This window comes from Balaenoptera borealis (assembly GCF_965194805.1).
Source record: "Balaenoptera borealis genome assembly, chromosome: 1".
NCBI classification, from domain to species: domain Eukaryota; kingdom Metazoa; phylum Chordata; class Mammalia; order Artiodactyla; family Balaenopteridae; genus Balaenoptera; species Balaenoptera borealis.
Genome location: NC_138860.1, coordinates 126,320,912 through 126,333,658, shown reverse-complemented (window position 1 = coordinate 126,333,658; position 12,747 = coordinate 126,320,912). Strand labels below are relative to the sequence as shown.

Here is a 12,747-nt window from a genome sequence, read left to right as displayed (position 1 = left end):
TGGTATCGGAGGCAGCAGCGGGAATTCGCATGAAAGAAGAAAGCCTGAGTAATACTGCAGAGGCACAAATAGAGGTTAGAGATGGGTTGATGCACTTTAGCTAAAAGAGGGAGAGATAAGGTTTGGAAGAAGCAAATGTAACCCCAGGTTTCTATCGTTGGAGCCTGTGATAAAAGTGATCATTGGAAATGGGGCCATTGGATGTAGTAGTGGTTTGGGAGAAAGTCAGGGAGAGAAGTTTAATTTTAGATGTATTGCATTTTATGTGACAGTGGCACTCTCTTTCATGTATTTTTTGGCAAAGGTTTAAAGCACTCACAGTGACAAATTTGGGGGCTAGAACATGCCAATTAATCATCTTTTCATGTCATAGAGTTTGTTCTGCCTTTCTTATATCTAGCTAGACATTGGTTTGGCATTTACCACAAAGATACTATGGAAGAAGATAAATGAAGAGCCAAGTTCTCTTTTGTGGGGTGTGGCAGATGTGTTAGATGAGTGCTGGGTGTAACCGACAAATGTGTTTTCAGTGTAAAGACTCAGCTGGATAAAGACCCAGGCTAAATATTCACTCTTTTCTACTCTAGCTATAAACTCTCACTAAGGGAAAACTTATTAAATGCTCATGTTTTGAATCTAAGAAAGGTGAAATTATTATAATCTATAATACTGAAAACTCTGTAGTCTGTATTTCCCATGTCACTTACCCTAAACAGTGATTGATTTCTTAGAACTACAATGTTTAAGGAGCCTTTGGAATTAATAACAACCATGAGTGGAAGGTAGATAATAGTTCTTAGCTGTTTGTAAGCTTAGTAATTAAAATAGCCGTGTAGGATGAAGGGGTCAAAACTGAGGCTAACGTGGAAGTGGCTTCCTTAAGATGGTAGAACAGTGTGAAGATAATTTCACTTATTGGTGTAATTGCTCTTTTTCTAATAATACACATTCTTCCCATTGTATAATGGGAAGTGTCATGTAATTGTAAGAAAATCGATCTGACAGATTATACTCAAAATTGTCAGAGTATGTCTTCAGAAAAAGTTAAGCAGATAAACAGTTCCCTTTGTGTATGGGCAAATGTTTGATATATTAAGTGAAAAGACAGATTACAAAACAATGTACAGTAAAATCCCCTTTTTTGTAAAAAAGTATCTTTACATGTAGAAGAAAAGTGACTTGCGGTATATGTATATTGAAATGTTAACAGTTATCTCTGGTGGTGTGTTTATGAATGACTTGTTTCTTTAGGTTTCTTGTGTTTCTCACGTTTTAAATACAAAATATTAACTTTTATAACCAGAAAACAATTATTTAAAAAAGAAGTGTCTAGCATTCCTAGTATAGGAAGCAGAGAAACGGAATCATTCCACTTTTAGTAGCTTTATAATTTTTAATTGTATGATCATACTCATTTTAAACAGCTTTCTTTAACATTATCTTAAATGGTTCCATGTTAGAAATGTGGTAGATTACATTGTATCAACTTTTAAAATTGCCAGGATTGTGGTTTTTTTTTTTATATGAACCAGACATTTAATTTAATTTATTTATTTATGTTTATTTTTGGCTGCGTTGGGTCTTTGTTGCTGCGTGTGGGCTTTTCTCTAGTTGCGGTGAGCGGGGGCTACTCTTTGTTGCGGTGCTCGGGCTTCTCATTGGGGGGTTTCTCTTGTTGTGGAGCATGGGTAAAGGCGCACGGGCTTCAGTAGTTGTGGCACTCGGGCTCAGTAGTTGTGGCTTGTGGGCTCTAGAACACAGGCTGAGTAGTTGTGGCGCACGGGCTTAGTTGCTCCGCAGCACATGGGATCTTCCCGGAGCAGGGCTCGAACCCATGTCTCCTGCATTGGCAGGTGGATTCTTAACCACTGCGCCACCAGGGAAGGCTGGCAGGATTGTTTTTGTAACTACTAAACTTTTTAAAAGGTGGAGGAAAATATGTGTAATAAACCATGAATAAAAGTGAACAATTTTTGATTTTTGAATTCCCATAAGATCATGCTATGGAATAAAATAAGTATAAAAGGATAAAAATACTTTAGCCATCCTTTTTTCCTCGTGTTAGAGTCCTGAGGTTTGTAATATTTTTGGTGACACAATCCCCTCTGGATTAAAACTATCCCAGAGATGCACATTAACTTTTGCCTGTAATTTCAGGGAGTTATGAAACTAGGGTTGAGTTTTTCTCAAATGACACCTTACCTAAAGAACAAGATGATTTTGGGCATAGTTATTTCCCTTCTAACACTTGTCATGCACTGTTCAGTCTCATCAAAGGAACAGTTAAGAGCAGCTTTGTGTAGCCTTTTTTTTTTTGGGTGGATTGGGTCATGCGTTGCCAGCCCTTTTGATCCGATAGCCACCTTGTGTATGCGGCATCCACTTATCTCCTTTTCCTTCTTATCCGCCCCAGCACCCTACCAGCTCGATCAAAACAAAAACAACACCATAGCAATTCTAAAAAAGTCTGAAGAATGTTGGAGAGAGGAAGGAGACATAGAAAAAGGGAATGAATAGTTAAAGTTTTAAATTCTGGGGCAAAGCTAGATTTTATGTCAGCTACTCTGAGAAAGGGGGTGGGGGAGAGAGAGAGAGAGACAGAGACAGAGAGAGACAGAGAGAGAGAGAGAGAGAGAGACAGAGACAGAGAGAGAGAGACAGAGAGAGAGAGAGACACAGAGAGAGAGAGAGACAGAGAGAGAGAGACAGAGAGAGAGACAGAGACAGAGAGACAGAGACAGAGACAGAGAGACAGAGAGAGAGACAGAGAGAGAGAGAGAGACAGAGAGAGACAGAGAGAGAGAGAGAGACAGAGACAGAGAGAGACAGAGAGAGAGAGAGACAGAGAGAGAGAGAGAGAGAGGCAGAGAGAGAGACAGAGAGAGAGAGACAGAGACAGAGAGAGACAGAGAGAGAGAGAGACAGAGAGAGAGAGAGAGAGGCAGAGAGAGAGAGACAGAGAGAGAGAGAGAGAGAGAGGCAGAGAGAGAGAGACAGAGAGAGAGAGAGAGTCGGGGGTGGAGGTAGGGAAGGGAGCACACCAGCTGTTTATGGACAGTGCCATTCATGTATGTCCAAGCATTGGAAGGTCTCTTTAGAAGGGTTGCTTCATTGCTCAGACACAATTCTGTATCTGTGAGGTATTGGAAACAGTGGAAAACCTTGCGACCCTGGCTAATGCAGAAAAGGGAAGCTTATAAATCAACCGTCCGTGAGTGACGCCGGCATTAGCAAAGCTCTATGTAGGGCCCGTACAATGTGATCAGGACCCCGTTTCTTGCCCTTCCTTTCTGCTCTGCTGCCTGAGGCATCAGCTTCGTCATCCATATGTCCTTAACGTACCCCAAGATGGTGATCAGCAATGGCTGGGACCATGTGCTTCCTTATTTACATAGAACAGAAAAAGAGAGTGTCCTTGCCTCAGAATTTCGAGCAAAAGTCCTTAGATTTTTTTCTGACTTACCTTTGTTCACATGTCCACCCCTGAAACAATCACTGTGATGAAGGGGATCAGTTAGCTTGGCCCATTCGTGTGTCCCATCCCTGAAGCTGGGAGCAATCAGCTTCCCCTGAACCACAGTGATCCTCATGACCACTGGGTACTGAGAAGACAGCCAACTAATGTCTGTTACCAATGGCAACTCATAATCTTTAATAGAATATAAAATCAGGCAGTGGCTCTGGGGTAGCCCAGCTCTACCATTTACCAGTTGTCTATGACCTTGGTGAAATCATCTTACTACTCCAAGCCTCAACTGTAAGTTTAGTTGTAAAATTAGAGTAATACCTACCTTGTAATAGTGTTGTGAAGATTAAATAAGAGAACTTATCAAGAATTTCTAGTACCTGGGACATATTAAATGATCAGTTAAAAAAGTTACCTTTAATTTTCCCAGATGATCTATGTTTTTGCCCCTAGATGAATTATAGTGTAGATGTATGTGTGTATATTTATTCCTTTGAAATAAGACTGCACTCGAAGAATAACACTAGTATATGAAACAGCATATAACGCTTTATAGCCATATGTAGTGAGAAATTCTATACCTTGAGAGATTGTCTGAAAATGAGGGCAGAGAGCTGCAAACCCCAAAGTAAAGTTGTCGACCCTAATTATTATTGTTTTGTAGGCATGCGTCAGTCTCCAAGAGAAAGTTAAAATTTGAATTTTGATGAGAAATCACCCAACTTTTAAAAGTTGGCAACTAATTTAAAAAATCTGATAACGTTGCACACTTCACAAACATGTCTGTGGACCACATGTCACTGAACTACCTGTTTGCAGCCTTGGACTGTGAGAATTATCCTTTGTGCCCAAGTCCTTTTCTCTGGTATCATCCATGCACACTAAGCTTCTCAGGTACCCAGTGGGAAGAAAGTTTCAAGTGAATTATTCCCAAGAGGGGTAGAGGCCTGGTAAACTGAGAGTCACCCAGTTGGGAGGGACTCTAAAACATCAACTCTCCACTCCTTGCTTTTGGAGTCTTGGAACTCATGGCCTGGACCATGATCCCTTCCCTTTTCCCACTTAGCCTTGCTGTCTTAGACCTTCATGGCTGGGTCTCTGCTTGGACATTTTCCCCAGGAAGTTTTGGGTTCATGAGAATGAAGCATGGGAACCCACTTGGACCTTTGATACCATCCCTCCCTATGATTAATACATTGATGTATGACACCTGTTCTTGTGAATTTGGTTAGTGTGAATCAATCCCTAAGACTCAGGTCAGTTCTGGGAACACTGGAAAAAAACATTTCTGGGCCTGCAGTGCTGAAGGTCATTGGTATACACATCCTGCAAAGTCCTGCCTGAGTTGCCATCTGGCCACCATTTTTAAAATTTTATTTAGTTTATTTATTTATTTATCTATGGCTGTGTTGGGTCTTCGTTTCTGTGCGAGGGCTTTCTCTAGTTGCGGCAAGTGGGGGCCACTCCTCATTGTGGTGCGCGGGCCTCTCACTATCGCGGCCTCTCTTGCTGCGGAGCACAGGCTCCAGACGCGCAGGCTCAGTAATTGTGGCTCACGGGCCCAGTTGCTCAGCGGCATGTGGTATCTTCCCAGACCAAGGCTCGAAGCCGTGTCCCCTGCATTGGCAGGCAGACTCTCAACCACTGCGCCACCAGGGAAGCCCCTGGCCACCATTTTTGATGCTGTCGAACTCCAGAGGTGGAAATTATAGAAATGGATTAGTGAATTTGGTGAAGTAGCTTAGTTCACCTACATGGGTGGTTAGGGGAGGGGACTCTAAGTTTCCAGGTTGGAGTGTCGGTGTGTCTGCCCTCTTGCCCACATGGTGTCATGTAACTCTAACAGGACGTTTTGAATGGGGGTCAGAGGTCCAATGAGATGGACACGGGAGGGCCCCCTCTGCTGAGTGCCCCCCGAGGGGCTGGGCTTCAACTCAGCCACTTTGGCGAATCTGAGTAGAGTAATGGGTCATCTGCTGTTTCTACTCCCTGGTAAATGGAAGGGGGAAAAAAATCACAGTTCTATAGAAGATAGAATAAAAAGGAGACCTTTGTATTTGAAGTGACAGTTTTCTGAACATTTGAAGAGAGACTTCTGCGTGTTTCTCATCCTGGGAAAACCAGTGCAAATGGTTTTGTTGGGGAGGGCGTGGGCAGAGCAGATGGCTGTCTCTCCAGGGTGGACCGTGTCAGCAGAAGCCAGTCCAACAGCAGTAGCAGCTCTCTGTGTATGAGCCAGACCTCTGGGCAAGCAAGGCACCTTTCATACGGCAGCCGTTTGAATGCTTCAGACAACATCCTATGCAGGCAGTGTTACCGAGAGATCGGCCTCTCCGTACATGGGTGCCGAATCAAATCTCGGAGACAGAGTTCTGGGTGAAGTAGAAAAGGATAGCTTTATTACTTTGCCAGGCAAAGGGAGAAACACCGGGCTTCTGCCTTGAAAAACTATGTGTCCCAACCCGGGAGGATTTGATGAGGGTTTTATAACCGTGGTTCAAAGGTGGGGTCTCTGACAAGATTAGGGTTGAGCAGGGCCTGCACTCCTTTAGTCTCAGCTCAGGTGGTCTCCTAATCTTGATGAGCTTCTCTGGTCCCTTTAATCGTTTTTTTTTTTTTTTTTAAATCATTTTGCAATTTTATTTTTATTTTTTATTTTTTTGGCTGTGTTGGGTCTTTGTTTCTGTGCGAGGGCTTTCTCTAGTTGTGGCAAGTGGGGGCCACTCTTCATCGCGGTGTGCGGGCCTCTCACTATGGTGGCCTCTCTTGTTGCGGAGCACAGGCTCCAGACGCGCAGGCTCAGCAATTGTGGCTCACGGGCCTAGTTGCTCCGCAGCATGTGGGATCTTCCCAGACCAGGGCTCGAACCCGTGTCCCCTGCATTGGCAGGCAGATTCTCAACCACTGCGCCACCAGGGAAGCCCTGGTCCCTTTAATCTTGCCTCAGGTGGTTTCATGGCTGCTCCTCCCTTGATTAGCAACTGTTGGAATCTGCCCTTTGGAACTCAGGGAAGGTCATGGAGGCTAGAGCCTTGCCTACAAGAAACGGGACAAAAAGGCCTTTGTGCCTGGGAGCCCCACAGGGCCTCACTTGGTTTCAGTAGTGTTCTTGTACAGATAAGGACTTATTCCTTAAGTTCTCACAATTTGTAAATGGTGGAGCTGGGTTTTAACTCAGGTTCTCTGATTCTGAAGTCTGTCTCTTGCTGGACACAGAGGTGTCCGTATGTGCCTCCCTCTCGTGGAAATCAAGGCTCTGCCCCTGCTATGAATTGTACTCCAGGCCAACTTGGGCCCTTGTGGGACCAGAACAAGATCTTGTTCTGTGCAGAAGCAGGAGAATGCCCACCCTCCTCACTGTCACCCTGTGTCCCTTGGGGATCTAAACCACTTGCATGTGTTCTGCCTGAAGATAGGGCCTTGGCTGCTGTCAGCGCTCTTCTTCCCCTGGGGCTCAGGGTGGGACTAGAGACAAGACATCTTGCTGTCTTCTCCATTTCCCCATCTCTCCCCTGACCTTAACGATGTAGCAGGGACTGGGGGTTGGTCTGTTTATTGAAAATGCCAGTTAAAATGGTATCATAAAGAATGACACAAGTGGATATAAACATTTTATTTTAAAACATATAAATATGCATTCTTTTACTACTCTTTAGATGTAAAAAGCTCTTTGAGTAGAGGACACAAATTGGAGTTCTATGAAATCTTGCTTTAGTAATCAGAACCTGAATGCACATCTATGGGTTCTGTTTGATATCTAAAAGCCAGATATGTGAAATGCTGGATGTTTAAAGATATTTTTCCTAATCTCCTAGCATCATTTTGCCCACACCTTTTTTTTTTTTTTTTGCAACTCGCCCTTATGGAGTCTTTCCAAAGCAGTTAACCTAGTTTTCCTAGTAATAATAACTTGGTGTTTCACACTTACTTCATCAGCTCACGTAGTTTTAAATTCAATTATGTAATTAGAGTAACAGATACAGTTGCCACAAAAGGGTTTGGAACTAAGATGACTGCTTCTTGGCGACATCCCACTCAGCTGTGGGAGCAGCTGTGTACCCCTGAGCTGTGAGTGTCCTGTGCCCTAAGTGACACAGGAGGGGAGCCCTGAGTCTAGTGAATCCTTCGACCTGCAGGCCGACTACCAGCATCTCCTGTGTGAACTGCATCCCTCTCATCATTCAGCCCCAAGAGAGGCCTCATGCAAACCCGTTCATGAGAAGTGAAGTGACTGATCTAGGGCTTGGCCTGGTTGGTTCGACAAGCTTAGACCGGCCAGCGCCCTAAAAGTAGGCCAGACTAGCAACCTTTGCAAACATTAAAAAAGCAAAACATTTTTTTCCCCCTGAGGCTGAACAGGGCCATCCTGCCTGTTTTCCTGTATAAACCGGTTGATTTACTTCCCTGAATCAGGATTGTGGAGAAACATGGCTTCTATTTCTTTAGCCACAAGAACCGCCTTTCTGGAGGCTGGTCTAAGCCAGAAGTGAAATTTTAACTTTTGTTTTGGTGCCACCAAGTGGTTAGTTTTGAGATAACACTTTCGAGGAGAAGATGACAAACATGTAATGATTAAAAAAAAAATCTGGGGTGCACAAGCAGAGCACAGAGGATTTTTAGGGCAATGAAACTACTCTGGATGATACTCTGATGGTGGATACATATCATTATTCATTCTTCCAAACCCACAGAATGTACAACACCAGGAGTGAACCCTAACGTAACTATGAACTTTAGGTGATATGATATGTCCATGTAGGTTCATTGATTATACCGAATGTAGCCCCGTGGTGAGGGGTATTGATCATGGGGGAGGTGATGCATATGTGGAGGCAAGAGGTGTATGGGACAGCTCTGTCTTCTCAATTTGTTATGAACTTAAAACTGCTTAAAAAAATAAAGCCTAGGGGCTTCCCTGGTGGCGCAGTGGTTAAGAATCCGCCTGCCAATGCAGGGGACACGGGTTCGAGCCCTGGTCCGGGAAGATCCCACGTGCCGTGGAGCAACTAAGCCCATGCGCCACAACTACTGACCCTGCGCTCTAGAGCCCACGCGCCACAACTACTGAAGCCCAGGTGCCACAACTACTGAAGCCTGCATGCCTAGAGCCTGTGCTCCACAACAAGAGAAGCCACCACGACGAGAAGCATGCACACCGCAACTAGAGAAAGCCCGTGCGCAGCAACGGAGACCCAACGCAGCCAAAAATAAATTAACTAACGAATTAAAAATATAAATAAATTAAAAATTAAAAAAAAAAAAGCCTAGTAAAAAAAATTCCGTTCTACATTTCACTTTCCCTTTTAGCTACTGGTGATGCAGGTAAGAGCCAGGTAAGCAGAGACATCATCTAGGGCGGCTGGCCGACTTCTCAAGCCTGGATGACAATTCCTCCTTGAAGTTCCCACGTTCCAGAGTCTGGGTCCTTAGCTTCGTACATCCCAGGAACCTTTAACTTCTTCAGTGTATCCAGAACCTGTGCAATTTTCCAGGGTTATACCTTGCTTGCCAAACTTACAAAAGACTTGTTGTTAAGTCAGAATGCCAGTGTATTACTTTACAGTTCGAAATGTATATGTAGTTGTAAACCAAACACACGTGTTAGCTGAGTGCTTCATTTGCCACCCTGTAGGAAATTTATATGGGAAGACAAATTGTACAGGGCAGGTTGCTTGGTGAAATCGCGGTGGGTAGAGTGCGTGATAGGGGGAGTGCGGGTGTAAGGTTGTTTATCTTGGAGGTTAGCATCATTAAGGTGAGGCTGTCTTGACCACTGTAGGTCTGTATGTGACTCCAGACTGGGGAGTATAGAATCCTGGACAGCGCTGGTGGCAGGCTGACCTCATCTTTTTCGCTGGGCATTCTTTTGGAAACGCTGTGCTGAGTGAGCGTCTCCTGTTAATCTGTTCTTCCCTCGGACGGGACACAGTGTGGCTGGCAAGGCAAATGCTGCAGACGTGCTGACACAGCTCTGGTCTCCTGAGCACCTCTCTGGTCAACGTGGTCGGCGTGATCACTGTCAGCTACCGTTTAGAGGTTTAGGCTTCGGGGAACCACCCTATTTATTGCATGATTATTTTGAATAATTTCACTCTCAGAGGAAAACTTATGTGTTTTATGTTTTGGTGGCTCTGTCCTCAAATGCAGGTGAAAATTAACATGTAAAATCCTTAGTCACCTTGGAGTACATCCCCAACAGTGAAACAGGACTTGCTGAAGATGGGAATTATCCTAGATTCTAAGGAAGGATGTGTCTGTGCAGGCCACTTGACGCCCATGTTTTGAGAGCTTTGTATAGACCTCACCACCTGCTCGTACACTGCGGCCTGCCCTGTGACTCCGCATTGGAGCTCAGTTACCTCCCAGGCTTGGTGCTGCGTCTCCTCACCCCCGCCTCCATCCCTGCCCCAAACTGCTGCCAGAGTCCTCAGTCAAGAGGACTCGGGATACCTGCAGAAGTTATAAACTGGTGGCCTATGATTAGAATCTGATCCACAAATTTTTTATTTTTGCCATTACGTTGTTTTTATTTTTATTTTTAATTTATTATTAATTTATTTTTGGCTGTGTTGGGTCATCCTCGCTGTGCGCGGGCTTTCTCTAGTTGCGGCGAGCAGGGGCTACTCTTCGTTGCGGCACGCAGTCTTCTCATTGCGGTGGCTTCTCTTGTTGCGGAGCACATTATGTCGTTTTTAAAAGTTTGATTTCGTTGCCAAAAGTTAAAAATCAGGAGGTTGGCACAAAACTGAGTGTTCATCTTCTTTGCAAACAAATAGAAGATCTGGCTGTGCAGGGCCTACCTTCCCACAGAGCAGTCGGTTACTGGAGTGGCCTGCATAGGGTGCCTCCTGGGAGATATCCTCAGTTCCCACCCTCCCCTTTCACTCATTTATGTTACTGTCTGGTAGCGGGGGTGACTCTTGGTATGCTGGAAAACCAAAACCAAAACCAAACACACACGTAGAAAACCAGCGCGAGGAAGGAGCGGCTTCTCGTGGACTCTTGCTCCCTGCCCTCGCCTGCCTTTCGAGGGGAACTCCTTCCTTGGAACCTGTTCCCAGCCTCTTGAGGACCCTGCTGCTCTCAGTCCGTTCCCTCTGAATTTATCCCTTGTGCTTCCGAGAGGTGTGGTGGTGAAGTGTTGTTGAGACTTTGGGGTCACAAGGCCTGGGTTTGAATACCAGCTCTGATCCTTACTGAGTTCAGTTTCCTTTCCTGTAAAATGACGGCTCTAACTTGCCTCATAGGTTGGCCCAAGAATTAAATGGGATTTTGTATTGAAAGCATCAAGCAGAAGGTAGGTCCTCCAATAATAGTGCCTCCATCTCTGTCTTCTATCAAGACATGACTCCTTCCCTTCTTTACGACCTTAATGAAGTCCAGCTACACACCTACCTCTGCTTTCCTGCCACATATACCTCTTTACTCTTACAATAAAAACCAACTGTTTTATTTTTTATTCCTTATAACTTCCGGTCTTTCCGATCAGCACATTTCACGTATTCCCTTTTCTTGTTGAAGGCAGACCTCAAAGAGACTCTCATATGAGAATAATGGATGACAGGGGAATTTATTTTGTGTTGGGAAATTTTATCAGAAGGCATAGCTTTTATCAAATCTCTGCAATAACTGTACAAAAATTTGTGATGGAAACTCATTAGCTTTTATAGCAACTGGTTGGAATTATTAATATATGTACGTTTCCCCATCCATTGTATGTTTATAGACATGGAGCCCCGGTCAAAAGCTGGAAAGTCATCAACAGGAAGGATTGGTACTGGAAGGGAGACACTTCGCCTGAGATCAAAAGGTCCTGCCACTGTGGAAGAAGTGGTATGTTATGTTCATTTAATCCCTATATGTCTTGGAAATGGATGGACATTCGTGTTTGTCAGAGCTGGAAGTAAAGGCCCTCTTTCCCTCTGCTCACTCAGCAGCCAGAGTTATCCTTTAGAAATGCAAATGAGATGGAACAATCTGTTCAAAACCCTCCAGTGGCTTCCCACGTCACTCGGAGTAAAAGCTAAAGTCCTCAGAGTGAACAACACGATCTGACTCTGCGTCTCTTCTCTGCTCTCATTTCCACCCCTCTCCTCCTGGCTCCCTCTGCTTCAGCTACTTGAGTCTCTTCGCTGTCCGCAAGCACTCCAGATACATCCCCGCCTCAGGACCTTTGTATGAGCCGTTACCTCTAGCTGGATGCGCTGCCCATTTACGGGCACCGCTCACTCCCTTGCCGCCTTGAGTTTCCGTCCACATCCCACCCTGTTTAAGCAGGGTATAATAGCAGTTCCCGCCACCCTGCTGGTGGTGGTATAATAGCAGTTCCCGCCACCCTGAGCAGCTGGTATAATAACAGTTCCCGCCACCCTGCCCCCTGCCCAATCTTCCTTGCCCTTCATTTTTTTTAAGGCGCTGAACACAGTGGGACTCATATCCTTGTCTCCTTTCAGTCCCTTGTCTTGTTCTCACATGTCCTGTTCACAGCTGTATCCCCAGCACCTAGAACAGTACCTGACACTTCAGACGAGCTCAGATCTTTGAATTTAATGAATTAGTGAGCGATTCACTTACGCTTGACTGGAGGAAGGGTTTTGCTGATTGACTGTCTATGTAAAGGTCAGTATTTGAGTGAAAAACACGAGGAGAAGAGACACATGGAGGGAAGGAGGGTGGAAGAAGAGGGTGGCAGTGGTAAGGATTCAAAGTGACAAGTGGCAGGTCTGCTCACAGCAGGAAGACAGCAGTGATGAAGCCCTCCTTTGGGGAGGTCAGGCAGACCTCTGAGCTCCGGAGCTCCTTGGCGGGGGGCTGGGTGGGGGGGAAGGCATGTCTGTGTGCGCATACCGTCCTAGGGCTCCCAGCTGTTTGAAGAGCAAAAGAGTGAGACAGATGAACAGTTAGGAGGCCGTTTTCATATGATCCAGAGCTTTTGGGGGACGACGTCAGGGTCAGTCACGGGTGTGGTTTGTCGGAGCAGACCCTCCAGGAACCACGAGGCCAAGGTTGTCCTCTTGAATGTTTGAGTCACCCAGGATGTTGTCTGTTTTGGGGAATCCAGAGGGAGACTCTGAGTCGAGTGCCTTGGTCCTGGGTGAATGAAAAGATTGATCTGGAGGCAAGTGACAACGGAGAGGCCTGGGAGAGCTGAAAGCATTTTGAAAGTGAGATATGATAAGATTTGTGAAAAAACCCAGGGCAGTGACATCTGGTTGTTCTGAGTCTTTACTTTTCCAGTGCCCAGCACACTGCCAGACATATTGCTGAAGTCCAGTAAATGT

The 12,747-nt window shown here is 45.1% G+C and overlaps 1 protein-coding gene across 1 annotated transcript in view; it reads left to right on the top strand.

The window, feature by feature from the left end:
- GIPC2 (GIPC PDZ domain containing family member 2) overlaps positions 1-12,747 on the top strand; it is a 91,052-nt gene that overhangs the window by 50,928 nt on the left and 27,377 nt on the right. The window contains exon 4 of the mRNA XM_082355901.1: positions 11,193-11,299. Coding sequence (XP_082212027.1) covers positions 11,193-11,299 — 107 coding nt within the window. The remainder of the gene's footprint in view (positions 1-11,192; positions 11,300-12,747) is intronic.